The 15,524-nt window shown below is 38.3% G+C and overlaps 1 protein-coding gene across 2 annotated transcripts in view; it reads right to left on the bottom strand.

Annotated features, from left to right (window-relative positions):
- Positions 1 to 521: 521 nt before the first annotated feature.
- The window catches only part of EMB3103 (Pentatricopeptide repeat (PPR) superfamily protein), a 30,437-nt gene continuing 15,434 nt past the window's right edge, over positions 522 to 15,524 (bottom strand). Inside the window, exons 6-10 of one of the 2 annotated variants that reach the window (XM_088942364.1) lie at positions 12,352 to 12,451; positions 11,265 to 11,584; positions 2,284 to 2,460; positions 2,013 to 2,141; positions 522 to 1,052 (exon numbers count right to left, since the gene is read on the bottom strand). In XM_088942364.1, the coding sequence (XP_088798490.1) occupies positions 846 to 1,052; positions 2,013 to 2,141; positions 2,284 to 2,460; positions 11,265 to 11,584; positions 12,352 to 12,451 (933 nt within the window). In that variant the 3' untranslated portion in view covers positions 522 to 845. Of the gene's footprint in view, positions 1,065 to 2,012; positions 2,142 to 2,283; positions 2,461 to 11,264; positions 11,585 to 12,351; positions 12,452 to 15,524 lie in introns of both variants that reach the window. The other variant, XM_088942363.1, reaches the window with a different exon arrangement.

Below are 15,524 nucleotides of genomic sequence, written 5' to 3' on the forward strand. Positions count from 1 at the left end.
GTTATTTGCTTCAACCTCATTGAATAGCTCATCGGGACACTTTCTAACCAGTTGAATCAGCTTAGCTAAATCTTCATATCAGCCCTTCCAAACGGATCCTAATTTTCTTTTGTTTTTTTTATTCCTTTCTTCCGGATCATCTATGTCTCACCCCCAAATTTAGTGCTCTGGCTTGATTTTAAGTAGTTTAGTTTGATCAAGCAGAAAAACCCTATATATAAAGGCAAAAAGGAAACCCTTTTCAAAAAACAAAGAAAAAAATAGCCATTGTAAAATCCCAGTAGGCTAAATTGGATTGGTGGACATCTTCCCTGGCCCTGCAAAACTGATTTAACAATTAGTCCAAGGCCATCAGTCCGTGGTCCGTGCCTATGGCGTGTTATTGTTAGCTATAAAATTTATTAAAGAGATAAAGCACATCACAAGAAAGGTGATTAAGATATCATCGACAAGAAAAAAAAAAGCCCTTAAAACACCCCAAAATCATAACCAAAAATAGTTAAATTTATTTGAACAGGGAATTTGAGAATTGAAACAGAATTTTCATTTAGTAAATGCTGAAACTTTCTGAACCACGATCATTTTACATGTACTACACAATTCGATCACTCTGAACCACGTTTAGATGGTAGAACTTGAGACTCAAATGATCACATTATCAAGCACTCTGTACATTGAATCGTCTGTTCAAGTTATAGCAGATCAAGAATGATAGAATCATAAATGCTGAATGCTTAGTTGATTAGATGTGGAACTTAGAAGAAACTATGTCATTATCAAACCCTCCATAATCTACCAAAGCTGGGCACAATTTCTATTCTTTCACTACCAAATTCACTAATTCTTCATGCCTTAGTTCTTGATAATTTTGCCACCTTGTGCTGTTTAGATAGTATCTCCGCAATAAGTTGACGCCCAAATAGATGCGAGTTTTTCAGGATTAGGTTTCTTGAAGATGAATCCGCAACATATCCTTGACCTGGCATCCATTGCAGCAACCTTAAGAGCAGCTCCTTCTTTTCAGGTTGCCCTATATAGCGCAATATAGCTTTCTGGAAGACCTCCTGCGACAATACAGATGACTGAAGTCTAACTTTGAAATGGTAAATGTACACATTTATGTATGCATGTATTATGTAATTGTATGTATATATATATCCTGGAGTGTGCGTTATCTGGAGATTCAGAAAAAAAATAGTTCATGGAAGGCTAAAGAGTGACATGTTTCAATTACAGATTTGCTAATATAACTGTGACTCCTTAACTGAGTAATTGAATCAAACCTCTCTTTGTTCACAGGAAAGAGAGAGAAAACCAATTAACAAGTTTATTCACTGGGGTAAGAAGTTCCAAAATGATGAGGAAACAATGGTTGATGTGGAGAAGATGAGAAACAAACCCAAGAAATTAACTAGTTTGAACAAAACAATTAACAGCTCTCTGTTTGAAGCACTTAGACCACATGAATGGACTTATCAAGCAATGCGCACATCTTAAATCTGGATGTAGAATAGTTTATTTCATTCACTTCCCAATACACACTGCGTTTTCTCTCCCTTATTCTATTATTTTCCCCTTTTTTGGTTGGGTGGGGAAGGTGTAGAGTGGGGTGCAGGATGTACATTAAGCCTTTGCTTCAGTGGAATTCAGAATTCTGCAGTGGGCTGCAGTGTACTTTTCCTTATTTGGGAGAATGACTGTTCGGCCCACTGTCAGAATCCTTAGTCCCACTGTACAGTTGGGGTAGGTGCCAGCTCAGAATTGATGATAATACATGGGCGGGTATTGGTGTTTAGGGTGGGGGTGCTTGACATTTTGAATTGTTGTAGGTCCGCAGTGGAATTCAGAATTCTGCAGAGGGCTGCATTGTACTTTTCCATATTTTTTATTCAAAGCCCTAACTTCTTTGTACTTCTTTGATAATGTTAGATGTAAAGCCACAAGGAAAAAAAAAAAAAAAAAAGAATGTTTCAGTTAAAACTTTGTTACCAAAAAGAAGACCTAAACCATACCTGGTCAATTTTGTGCCCAGAACTGTGCACAGCTTTCACAACATCATTTATCAAGTTAATATTACCCGATTTCATAAATGCCACAGCAAACTTCTTTAAAGTTGCCTGAGGGATGAACCTTGAATTGTCCTGGCAAGGAAACATATGTGAGAAGTGATAATCTATCACTGGCAGGATAATAGCCAAAAGATGACACTAATGTCAAAACAAAATAGAAAAGAAAGACTATGTAACCTAGAGGAGAATTCTCTGCAAAACATGACTTGTGTACCTTTGCTACAACATAGGCATCTTTAAGAAGCCCTCCTGCTACTAAGATGTCCAAAACCTTCCCATGAAGAGCTTTACACATTGTTCTCTTGCTATACCTCAACATGTTGTAAACAGAAAACGCTTCTGATGCAGCACCAACTTTTCCCAAATGTAAAATTAAGGATGAACACAATTCCTGAAAAAGGTAAAAAATGTCAGATTTTCGTAGTTGTTTCTTCTTTTTGATTCTTCTTAGTTGGCAACGAAAACTTTAATATAAAGACAAGAGAAGGAAGATGAGAGGAAAATGTGAAGAAAACCACCACACTACATAAGGATTATAGCACCAAAAGAATCCTACAAATGGGATCCTCAGATAACTCATCTCCCATGTTTTCTAAACCTTGGCACATAAGAAAATGGAATGCTTACAGAATATTCAATGGCTTAGACCTCCAAAATGATGTAAAATTGTCTCCAAGTCCCCATCTTGGAAACTTTTGGATTAGGTATTTCCAATTAAACTCTAGTAAGATAAATTTTATAATTAGAAGAGAAAAAACATATAGAGGAATCCTATTAATCAATCAAAGGGGCCAGACTGAATAAGAATTGCAACGTTGCAAGCAACCCTTGCATTTGTTTATGTATTATAATCTCCAAGGGCATTATCGCAATTCCATTTTTTTACAAGAAATGGTAACTTTCATTGATTAGATTAAAAAAAAAAAAAAAGAGTATAACTGTGACCACCCAAAGAATGGATGGAGAAGCCTCAAAAATAAGCAGTCTTACAAACAAGCACAAAACATGGTCTCCCTTTTGACTCCTTGCTTAGCCAAAGCATCAGTCCATTTGCTGACCTTCTAGTCCATCTAAACTGCACTCCAAGCTCCCTTCTAAGCACATAAGTTCTCTTAGAGGTTGTCTGAAGGACCACGTTCCCAAGATTCCTATTTGCATCTAACCTATGACCAGCTTGGAGTCTCCTTCCACTTCTAACTGTTGCAAACCCCATTGTTTTGCCACTCTGAGACCTTGAAGTAAGGCCTTTATTTCTGCCCGTTAAAAACCTCCCACCCCAATTGGGCCCGAGTAAAGGACCAGCACTCTTCCTCATCTGAAGACACCTCCGATTCCTGAATGACTTGGCTTCCCTATGAAGAGGAAACAACTACAACACTCCAACCTCTAATAAAATCAACATAAGAGAAGTCATTGAAAAGACCCAATGCCTTCAGCCAATGAATGATCTTGATGGCAATGCCCTCAACAAGTGCTTATTGGATTTTTCTTGCCCTTAGAAGATCCTGTTATTTCTTTCTTCACAAACCGATCATAGGACAGCAGCTCTTGTTGTTATCCACATCACCCTACCCCTCTTCTTTGGTTGTTAAAAGGTCGAAAAGGTTCACCACACATGATGGAAGATTCAACATGCAACCAAAGAGAGAGGAGAACCATTCCCAAACAAAAGAAACAAAAGGATAGGAAATTAAGTGATGAGTCACTACCTCACCACTCCTCAAGAAAAGGCTACAAACATGTGAGAAAAGGCACAAATTGACCTTTTTCCTTGAAGCATGTCCATAGTATTGATCTTTTTGAGAATCATTTCCGAGTAGAAAGCCCTAACCTTTGGTGGAACAAGAGTACACCACACTTCATTAGCAAGAAAATAAACTAGCACATTAGCAAATTGGAGTAAAGCATTGAATAACAAAGAGCAACAGAAGAAACCTGAGGACTCTTGCCAAATTCTATTATTCAAGCAAGACTGATCTAAGATAACTGAACTTAAAAGAGAGAACAACCTGTCTCACTTTTGAGTCCCTCAACCCTCTCCTCAGGCACAAATCCCAAGAACCCTCAGAAACACGAAAGGAGGAGATGACCTTGAATTTATTTAAAGAAAGGGAATACATAACTAGGAACCTATCCTTAGGGAGAAAATTCCCAATCCAAATATCCTCCCAAAACAGAATTTTGTTACCCAAGCAAGCATCATACCTGATGAAAGGTCGAAAGGCAGGTAGGACTCCAACAATGGCTTTCCAAGGGGAGAAGTGAGAAGCCCTAGGGTTCATACCAGCATCCCATCCATTTGCTACCATTCCGTGAATACTTACTACTACCATGTGCCACAAACTTCCCTACTCCAAGGGAAATCTCCATAACTACTTCCCTAACAAGGTTAAGTTTATTAACCTAATATTACCAATGCTTAAGCCCACATGTTGCCTTTTCCTAGAAACTACTTCCCACTTCACTAGATGGTCCTTTTCTTGAGTCTCCTAGTTCCCAAAGAAAATCTCCCATAAGCTTTAAAATCTCATTTGCAACCTTAACATGTAGTTTGAAGGTGGACAAGAAACACACTGATAGGTTGGCCAAAGTATACTTGATTAAAGTAATTCTACCCCCTAGTCAGATGTAATTTCTATTCTACCCAACTAACATCTTTGCGAATCTTTCCAAAACTGGGTACCAAAAGCTTCTTGACCTAGGATTTCCCCCAAAGGCAAGCACAAGTAAACCATAGGCCAACCGCTTAGCTCACAACCTAAAGATCTAGCCACAAAGAAACACCTCTTCTTCCTACCTATTTACTCCTGCCACACAACTCTTACTCCAATTGATTTTCAAATTCGAGACCCTCTCAAAATGTATCACTAACAATCTCAAATTATCCATCTCCTCTGGATCCCCTTCATAAAGAAGTATTATGTCATCTGCAAATTGTAAGTGAGTGACAATTACTTCTTGCCTCCTAGCACTCCAACCTCTGATTAAATTCCTTGAGGCAGCCTTGGAAATCAAGACACTTAAAACATCATCTACTACCAAGGTGAAGAGGAAAGGGGATATAGGGTCTCCTTGTATAAGGTCCCTCTTAGACATATCTGAGAACAAATGACTCAAAGCAGAAAAAGACAAATGACCAAACCAAAAGTGACATAACATGACTTTGTCAACAGACCTTGGCAAAACTGACTCCAAGGCAACTCCATGAGGTGGTCTAAGAACTCTATTAGGTGTGTCCAACAAGTATATTCCATTCACCTCATGGCCACTCCCAATCATCCTCTGAGATTGCAGGTCCTGAAAAACACAATGAGTGTGAAAGAAGGTTATGCTACAGTTCATGGATTTAGTTTAACTACTAACAGATAAAAGATTTATATTAAGTTTAAGGACATTAAGGACAGAGGATAAATAAAGGGTGTTAGAGGTCTTGATATCCCCCTTGCTAGAAATGGGAGCAGGAGACCCATCAACAAAGGAGATTTTCTTTCTACCAGAGAGAAGGTGGTATGAACAAAAAAGATTAGACAAGCTGGTCATATGGTCTGATGCACCAGAATCAATGATCCAAGGGATTTTATGATTACCTGAAACTGAAGCATGTTTTGTAGAAGCACAAATACCTAAGTGAGAAAATGTTGATGATGATGATGTGTCGTCTGAAGAGTGAGATGTAGAAACAATAGCTTTCAAGTGATTTTACAACCTTCCATATTTTTCAAAATCTGCCTTCATTGCTGCCAATTGTTCCATGGTTGACTTTTCTTCACTCTCCTTACTTCCTCCCTTAGGTACTGTGGCAACATTAGCTGACTTGAGCTTTCTTGTTTGACTGGTCTTCTTAAAATTGTTGTTATTCTTAAACCGTTCAGGTAGAAGATCAGGATGAAGCTTCCAGCAAGTGTCCTTAGTATGCCTCGGTTTCTTGCAATATTCACATACCTGATCCTTCTTAGTTGGACACATCGGCTTTATTCCATCATGTGCAAAGTGTTCCGTAGGTGGACTCTGTAATTGAACCTGCCACCTACCCTCCTCATTGCTTACCATAGCATATGCCTGGGCAAGAGTAACCTCATCTTTGGCCAAAATATTCTGCCTAATGATATCAAACTCAGGGTTAAGTACTGTAAGAAACTCAAAGACTCTGTTTCTTCCACCAACTTCCTAAAAGTTTCTACATCCTTCGTACTCTACCATACAACTGTCTCCATAACATCAATTTCTTGCCATAGGGATTTCAACATAGAATAGTAGATTGCCACACTCTTCCCCCCCTGTCTTAAGTTCTTCACATCACTTTTCAGCTTGTAGACTCTAGCCATATTCAACTTCTGTGAATAGGTTTCAGTAACACTGTCCCAGATCTCCTTGGACGAGGACATCTAGAGATAGTGTTGACTGATATGAGGCTGCATAGAGTTGACCAACCATCCTATGATCGTATAGTTCTCTTGCATCCATTTCTCAAATTCAAAGCCTGTCTCTTCGGGTTTCACCTTACTACTTGTGAGATACCCTAATTTTCCTCTACTACAGACATAAATCCTTATAGACTGTACCCAAGCAAGATAATTGGTTCCATCTAGTTTAATTCTGGTCACACCAGTCAAAACGGAATCTACCGAGCCAAGCATAAAAATAGGCACCTGCTTAAACTCACTTCCGTATTGCTCCATTAATAAAAAATAAAAAAAAAACCAGAAATTTGATCTTTATAAACTTACTTGAAGTCAAATCAGTACCTAGATGCTTGAAAACTAGGGTTTCACTACGCTCGACTGTCGGGGAGAAAGAGAGAAGATGCAGCCACTCCTACCAGAGCTTCCCAATCTCTTCCAAAACTGAACTGTCCTCTTTTAGAAGTCAAAAGGCACCTCCCAAGCATAGAGCACCACACCCAATGCTTCACTTTTATCTGTAACTTCGAAAATCTCTAATCGGCTAGGGTTTTGGGCAGAAACAATACAGCATTACTTCGTGGCAGTTTCCGGCCAGAATAGAACTCTCCAAACCCTCTACCAACTAGGCAAAAGGTCCTCTGAACTATAGAGAACTTATCCCTCCATACATTCTCTTAATCGAAGGGTGTATGGGAAAAAGAGAAAAAGAAAAAGGAAGAAGAAACCTGCTCTGATACCAAGATGTAAATCAGTCCTGTAAAAGTGATATAAACTTGGTAAAATTTAGAGAGAAGGATGAAAGAAAAATAGAGAACAGCAGCACAAAGGAAGAAGATGGAGAAAAGAAGAGGAAGAAGAGGAAAAGTTTGAATATCTCTTCCCTCCCTTCTCTAATCCTTTTGTTTAACTTCAATCTTATGTTAATTACAAGTATACCCTTAAGTGGGGAGCCAGTTAGGCAGTAACATAAAGAGAACTAACAAAAAAGAAATAACAAGCCCATAAAGATAGGCTCTTTAGCTAACAAATAAATAAATAACATACTACAAGAAAAGATACTAGGGACTGGAAAGTTGAAATTCAAAGGCTAAAGGTGAAGGGATGAGATCTCCATCGTATGGACGCCCAAATCATGCGGAATAGAATGGGCAAATTTCAAAAAATTTCTCTCCATCCTCCTAGGAATCGTATTCCCTATTTTAGAAAAATCATATTTTTCAATGATCAATCTTAAACCAGGAATCGAACCAGATCTGAAAAAGCAGTAGGAGAGGTATATACCTAATATGGAGAAATAGTATCTCCCAATGGAGGCGTTCACGCTCAAGGAAGGAACCAAAGACTGCTCCCACTGAAGATGGCGCAATGCAGGATGGAGCAGAATCAACAGTGTTCTTCCCAAGAACCAGATCCTTCGCAAGAATTAGCAGGACGGCACGTGAGCACAGCTTCCTATCAGTCCCTTCACAGGAAACTGATATCAAGATCTGATCTTGATCACTCCCACTGAGAACAAGAGATCGAACTGGCAGATATGGTGGCAGCAGGAAGGAGGAGACAAGAGAGATTTAGCACAGTAAAGCTGAATTCTCTCTTCTATAATTTCAGCTCTGAAGACAGGATGTAAAGTGTGTCAAAAAGTTGTCGACCCCCCTCCTCCTTTTATAACCTTAAAGGGACCTGCTCCTAATCCCATTAGGAGTTGCTGTTCCAAATCATATTTGGATCAGAATTCCCTTTAAGTGATAAGGGTTAACCCTTATCTTATCTGCAGATTGGATCAGCCTTCTACTAATCTCATTAGGAGGTTTCCAGATCTGAATCACATTTAGATCTAGACTCTCTGAGTGGATAGGGTTAAGCCCAATCCTATCTGCTAATCCAATCTCAGCATTCGCCCCTTATTTAACTGATCAAATCAGCCTAGTTCGAAATGGGCTTTAGGCCCAATAAGGTTATGTGCTCACTTAGCCTTCTAAACTGTTGCCCAGTTGGGCTTCCTTGTATGGCGTGGGACCCAAACATTGATCTACACATCAGCCACAAAGGTTCAGCCCAGCCTTTGTTACAAGGCTTGGCCGAATACACTGTTATGGACAGTGCACCCCCTAATACCCATCACATGGGCTCTATGGGCCCAACACTTATCCTAAGTGGTCCCTGGGCCAAGCCACCTTGTAACACCCAGGAACTGTGGGTAGATGCAAGATTAGCCCATCAAGTATTACCCTCAATGGTCTTACACTTAACCTCTCAGCCCATAATGATCATACACTGCCCGACAAGAGAGGACCTCTCCCTCGGCTGCAAGGAAAGGTGCTGCACTCTCTACTCACACGGATCCCAGGAATTAAAACCTTTTTGCAAATGGTTGGAAACCATATTATATATATACTTTTATATCTCATATAAAATACATTTTGCAAAACAAATCTCAACGATTGAAATCAGTTGCCGACAGTCTTGGTTTCCATCAAAGAGAATGCATCCCCGATCATTACCTTTGTCCGACAAAGGGGCTGATCCTGTCACTATGATCACCCACTTAGATGAATTCTCAGACTGTCCCAACATACCCAGGTTTTGACCCCGCTAAGGATCTCACTGATTGGCATATCAAAGACAGCCCAATCCGACACCTAGTGCAGTATCATAATCGAGTCTAGGGGCCAGGTGTAACTTTCCAGTTTTGCCCATCAATTTCCAAGGTCTAGGGCAATACTGGAAATCTAGTCTGGTTCAAAGATTCAATTAATCCTATACTGCATGTACCTCGGGTCTCACCCTGGTGGCAGAGACAGGTCACCCCAACCGACTTGGCGACACATCAGTGTCAGCCTTGTCAGGATAGGTCTCCCCAGACTGACCCACCGGTTGTGAACGTTCTAAACCAACACAAGTCTCGTAAGTGTCCGGTTTAAGGGTATTACACAGAAACATACAACAGGAACATGAATCAAATATGTACTTTATTCATTTACAATAAATTCATAATGTACATCATTCTGATTGGAGCCAAGGGCATACAACTGTCTAACAAAAGGACCTCTTAGCCCCTCAATTTGAGGTGAAGGATCTAGGTCCCTTATGGTATTTTCTTGGAATTGAGGTGGCCCGCTCATAAAAGGGGATCTTTATTTCTCAAAGGAAATACATCCCATATTTGTTACATGATTCAAGAAAACTAGGGGTTAAGCCAGTTGACTCTCCCATAGATCCAAATCATAGACTAGGTGACTATTGTGGTGAGATTACCAAGGATGTAAAGCAATTCCAAAAATTTATGGGAAGGCTCTTGTATTTTTCCATGACCTGGACAAACATTGCTTATGTCGTGAGTGTTCTTATAGTTCATGCATGCTTCTAAGGCCACACACTTAGAGGTAATTGAGAGAATCATCAAGTATCTAAAGAAGTTTCCAGGAGTTGGTTTACTATTCTAGACGAATGGGCATTTGAAGGTTAAAGTATATACAGATGTTGACTGGGTCGGATCAGTTGATGACAGAAAGTCCACTAGTGGGTATTGTACTTTGGTGGGAGGAAACCTAACCATATGGAGAAGCAAGAAACAAAGTGTTGTGGACCTTGTGGTTAGGTCTAGTGCTGAAGCTGAGTATAGAGAAATGTGTCATTGAGTGGCTGAAGCTATGTGAATAAAGAATCTATTAAGCGAGTTGGGTTTTCCAATTGATAGCTCCATGTTCTTGTATTGTGATAACATGGCTGGCATCAACATTGTACTCCATATGTTAGTTCTAAGGAGCAACTTGCAAACATATTTACAAAGGGCTTACATCACTTGCGGCACAATGACCTATGTGACAAGTTGGGCATGATTGATATTTGTCTCCCAACTTGAGGGGGAGTGCTGAATCTATTAGTTTTCTTTATGTTAGTGTCATAGGGGCATATATGTAATTTTCTCCTCTTTTATTATTAGAGTGGGTTGCCCTAATATAAATACCAAAAAGCTGGCACCGCCAGCTATAGATTTTGATTCCAAAACTTTCTTCTCTTCTCTCTTCTTCCTTCTCCCTTCTCTTCTCTCACTATTCTGATATTTTACTGTGTTTTTACCAAGAAAACACAGCCCATAAATATATGGCAGCTTGAGGCTGCCTGAGGTTAGAAAGATGCCAATGCAACAGATAAAAAAAGATCATTACTCAATATTGATCCCAGATAATATGGGGTCTTGGAAGGGGTGGACTGGGTATGGTCCTAATGTTTGGCCACACTTATTTATTTATTTTGCAAGTGGCTGCTCTCGGACTTGAGCTTGCGCTCTCTCAGCTTCTGGCCTGAGATTTTACAGTTAAACTAAGCAATAACCCCATAAGTTTTAATTTAACAAGTTATCATTGTTAAATTATCTACTTAAGTTTTGAGCATTTCTAGATACAGGAGATAAAATATAGTTCATATGCATAATCCAGAAATGTCTCTATGATAAAATAATGTATTGATTTGATATATCACAACTTATTTAATGTGTTTTTTATTAAATAACACAGGCATAAACTATTTAAGAATATTCATGATGTCTCCACATTTTGTTAATTTACTTTATCCAGACTTTAATAATTTATTGATAATATATTTAATATATCCATCTATCTTTTATTCTTTGAATATTATTAATACGAAAGAATATTCGTCTAGTTTGTGCCTTAAAAATTGCACATCCACCACCGATTTGAAAATAATGTTGTCCAAGGCATTGATTTTGAATTATTAAGATAAAATAGTGTTTAACATTTTATATATGGAGATAAAACAGGACAAATACCTCATCTGGTTGATGACCTTTACTGTACATATCCTCCATTGTCCGATACGCAAGGTGGTAGAGCTTCTCCTTACAGAAATACTTGATTAGGATGTGAAAAGTATTCCAATCAGGAGATATTCTCAATTCATCCATTTTTCGCAATATCTGCATTACACTCTCCATCTCACCTGCTCTGCAGAATGCACGTAGCAAGGTATTTGACATAACCAAGTCATATTTATCATATCTGGCTTCATAGTCCCTTGCAAGCTGTTTGGCTTCCTTAAGTTGTCCAACTCGACAAAATGCTGAAATCATGATGCTATGGGAATAGCCCTCTGCACGCAAAATGATAAAAAATAATTATAGTAACTAGGTAGTCAATAGTCATCACACTCCTAATGTGCATAATCAACACACATCAAGCAGCAAGTGTTGCAATACAAGAAGATGCACTTTATATCAGAAAAAGGAGCATAGTAACTGAAATCATGTTATGCTTATATAGTCTCGCAAACTTAGCAGTTTGACCTGAATTGAATAATTAAAAGCAGTGATAAAAGGCAAATATATAGTGTAAAAGGTAACAAATTATTATTATACAGGAATGCTGCTTAGGCAAAACAGTCAGCTTTCTAGTAGCAGAGGGATTATTCTCTCCCAGAAGTCAGATGAGGAGGGTGTAGCCATATCCAAGGCCACAAGTGAGAGTAGCTGTAAATAAGTCCTTTTGAAATCTAATTTTCAAAACAATCCCTTTTCATATCATGAGAATGTGGATTCGAGCCTGACAGCAACTACTTTGTGCAAAACATGGCATAGGTTGGGTCTGTATCCAGTCCACACGACCAAGACTGGATAGTGGCCTTTTGTTCTCTAGTCTCTACTATATGGATGAAAGAGTGATAAAACATGGCCAGTAAAGGGTTATCATCTTAATCACAAATAACATATTTATTCTAGCCCAGTAGCCCATTGCTGCTGTTAGTAGTTGAGAAGTTTGGAAGTCAAAAAATCCATCAAAGTTTGAAAGTCCAAAATTTAGTAAAAAGTAAAAGGAGGTTATTGATATTTGTCCAGAAAAGCACAAGACAACATATGTTACCTGATTTCACTTCTTTTTTCCTCATTTCGTCAAAAACTAATATAGCTTCATCTATATGTCCAGCCTTTGCAAGGCCATCCATTAATAAACAGTAAGGCATCTACATGTTAATTCATATTTGGTTAGATAAGAACAGATATTACAGGAAAGATACAGTAGAAGAAAAAGGAGGTTTCCCTTAATCAATCTTACAGAAAACAGATATTAGTAATATAAGCTAAGTGTATTATTAGCTTTGGCCATAGACCATTATATTTAAAATGATTCTTATGTGTGACTAACACATCAGAACAAGAAACTCAGTAGGTTGTTCAGCCACCAGGCACCTCAGTCAATATAAAACAATATTACCTAAGAAAACCACTGGTTCAGGATGCATGTGATATAATTTGTGAGTACCATTATAAGAAAAAAGAAACAATTTGGAATACAACATGCATATTCCTCTTTTGTCTATACCAATACTTGTATTAGTGACCAAGAGAGATTTTATAAAGGGAAAATAAGGACCCCTAAAGATAAGGACCCAACCAAGAGAAAACAACACCTGAAAAGAAACAAAGCAAACTAGTATGGACTTGGAAACCAATGATATAGGCATTCCTTTTGAGAAAATATGAGCTAAGCATTTCACTACAATGATTCAATCATTGTAGTAGCAAAAGAATACATGGAGTAAAAATCAGTTTTCTCTCAAATTCTTATCCAGTGACAATTTCATGACTATTTATTGGGTTTTTTCTAATTTAAGTCATTTTTAGATGTTTAGGAGTTTTCCTATCTTATGGGTACAGTAGGAATAAGTGTAAAGGATCAAATAGTTCGTAGAGTTTTTATAAGAAAGTTATTAAACTTCTAAAAAAGTTAAAGTTACAGGTTCATAATTTTTTTACAGCCTAAATTTGAGAGGTGGAAACTAACCAGCAAAAAGGGTGCAATACACAAGATCACTGCATCATCATCATCCAAACCTTAACCCAACTATATAGGGCCGGCATACAAGATTGCAGCATAAAATTCTTTTTTAACTTATTGATAAATTCCGTTGTTCACAGTTAAAAAAAAAAAAAGAAGTTGAAATTGGTTTGATTTTGATTTTACTAGATAGGTTTTCCAGTTACCTATCTAAAGAGATGAAGATCTTGTGAATCCAATTATAGCCATTGTCATGGGATTTGGGTACTTGTATTTTTTTGTATATCTTGGAATTGTTTTTTTTTATTTAGTTGTAGTTGGATTAGTAGTGGTTATTTCAATCATTTTTCAAGTCTAAGGCAATATTTAAGCATCTTTATCGGCTTGTCTTTGTAACAGAATTTATAATTGTTTCTGGTCCATTTTGACACCAAAAAAAGAGTCTATAAAGGGAAGGTGGACAAGATGGTGGACTCAAATGACATAGGGAAGACTGCTGAGCTTAGCAAGAATAACAAGATTTTTTTTAATTGGTCAAGAAAAATAGGATTTTCTTAATAGGAGAAGATGAACAAACTTGTATTTTTTAGAAGGCTTGACAAAGGGACAAGACTAAGAGGGAGGAGAGGTTGGATACATTAGTTTCAAGCAGAGAGTATGAGGTGGAAGATGTGTTTTTTATTTATTTATTTTTTTTATATCTTCTGAAAGGGCTACACAATGGGGGATAACCCATCCCCCAACCCAGGTGCAAGCGGGATTCGATCCCAAGTCTCCGCTACGACCACTAGGAGACTTTACCAACCAGCTGGTTGGCACCTTGCGAGGTGGAAGATGTGCTTCACTATTTGTTATATTGAGAAGGGATGAAAAAAGTTGTAAATCACACCTGCAATAATCTGAATTGAAAGAAAAAGAAATAGGAGAAAAGAAGGAGATTGAAGAGAGAAAGAGAAAGAGAGAAAGAAGTGATGGAGGAAGAAGATGGAAGAGAAGGAAGAAGAGAGAGTAGTTCAAAACCTCTCTTCAGCCCCCAATGATCATGTTTATTCTTTTGTTGTAAAAAAATAAGGAAAGCTGGAAACAAAAGACCCGGTGATCACAACTTAGTTTTCGAAACAAAACTGGAAACAAAAGACTTAATGAAGAAAAAGAAATATGACCCAAACGATAATGACATAATATAATACAACTGACTCTAACACATTTGAACCAAAAGATGCTCTCAGAGGTGATACTTGACTTTGTCCAGGCATGTCTAGCAAGTATATCCCACTCACCTCATGACCACTCTCACTCACTTTCTGAGAGTCCATGTCTAGAAAAACACAATAAAAAGGGGAAAAGGTCACACTACAATTCAAAGATTTTGTCAAATTACTAACTGAAAGCAAATTAGTATCTAATTTTGGAACATGAAGGACTGAGGATAAGGTGAGGGTGTCTGAAGCTCTAATGTTTCCCTTGCTAGAGGTAGGAACAAGAGAGCCATCAACAAGGGTGATCTTATCTCGGCCAGATAAAAGTTGGTAAGAAGAAAATAAATGGGACGAACTAGCTATATGGTCAAAGGCACAGAATCAATTATCCAAGGGATCCTACGATTACTTGAGATAGAAGCATGATTCATAGTAGCACGAATACCCGAATGGGCATATGCAGATGAAGAGGGAGTTGTCTCTAATGAAGTAGGTGCTGCAACAGTAGACTCTAGGTGACTAATTATTCGGTCATACTTCTCACATTCAGCCCCGGCGGCTGCTAGTTACTCTCCCACTGACTTCTCACCACTATGCCCTTGTTCGCTCTGTGGGGAGGTGGTTACATTTGCATTTCCACCCTTCCTGTTCCCATTCCTTTTCCATTGTTTGCATTCTTGAGTCTGGCAGGTATAAGCTTTGGATGCAACTTCCAATAGGTGCTTTAGTATGTTTAGGCTTCTTGTAGTATTCACAAACAACATCTTTCTTCCTAGTGCTGACCTTCGGCTTCATCCCAACATTAGCATAGTGATCCATTTGTGGCTCTACAAACTGAACCTATCTCCTGCTCTCTTCACTACTGACCATAGAATAAGCCTGAGATAAAGTCACCTCATCCTTTGCCAAAACATTATGTCTCGCAATATCATACTTTGGGTTGAGTCCGATAAGAGACTCAAAAACCCAATTTCTTTCCACCAGCTTCCTATGTGTTTCAACATCTTTTATACACCCCCAAACCATAGTCTCCATCAAATTAATCTCCTACCAAAGAGA

This window comes from Nelumbo lutea, chromosome 5 (assembly GCF_056320005.1).
Source record: "Nelumbo lutea isolate HS-2025 chromosome 5, American lotus-T2T, whole genome shotgun sequence".
NCBI classification, from domain to species: Eukaryota; Viridiplantae; Streptophyta; class Magnoliopsida; order Proteales; family Nelumbonaceae; genus Nelumbo; species Nelumbo lutea.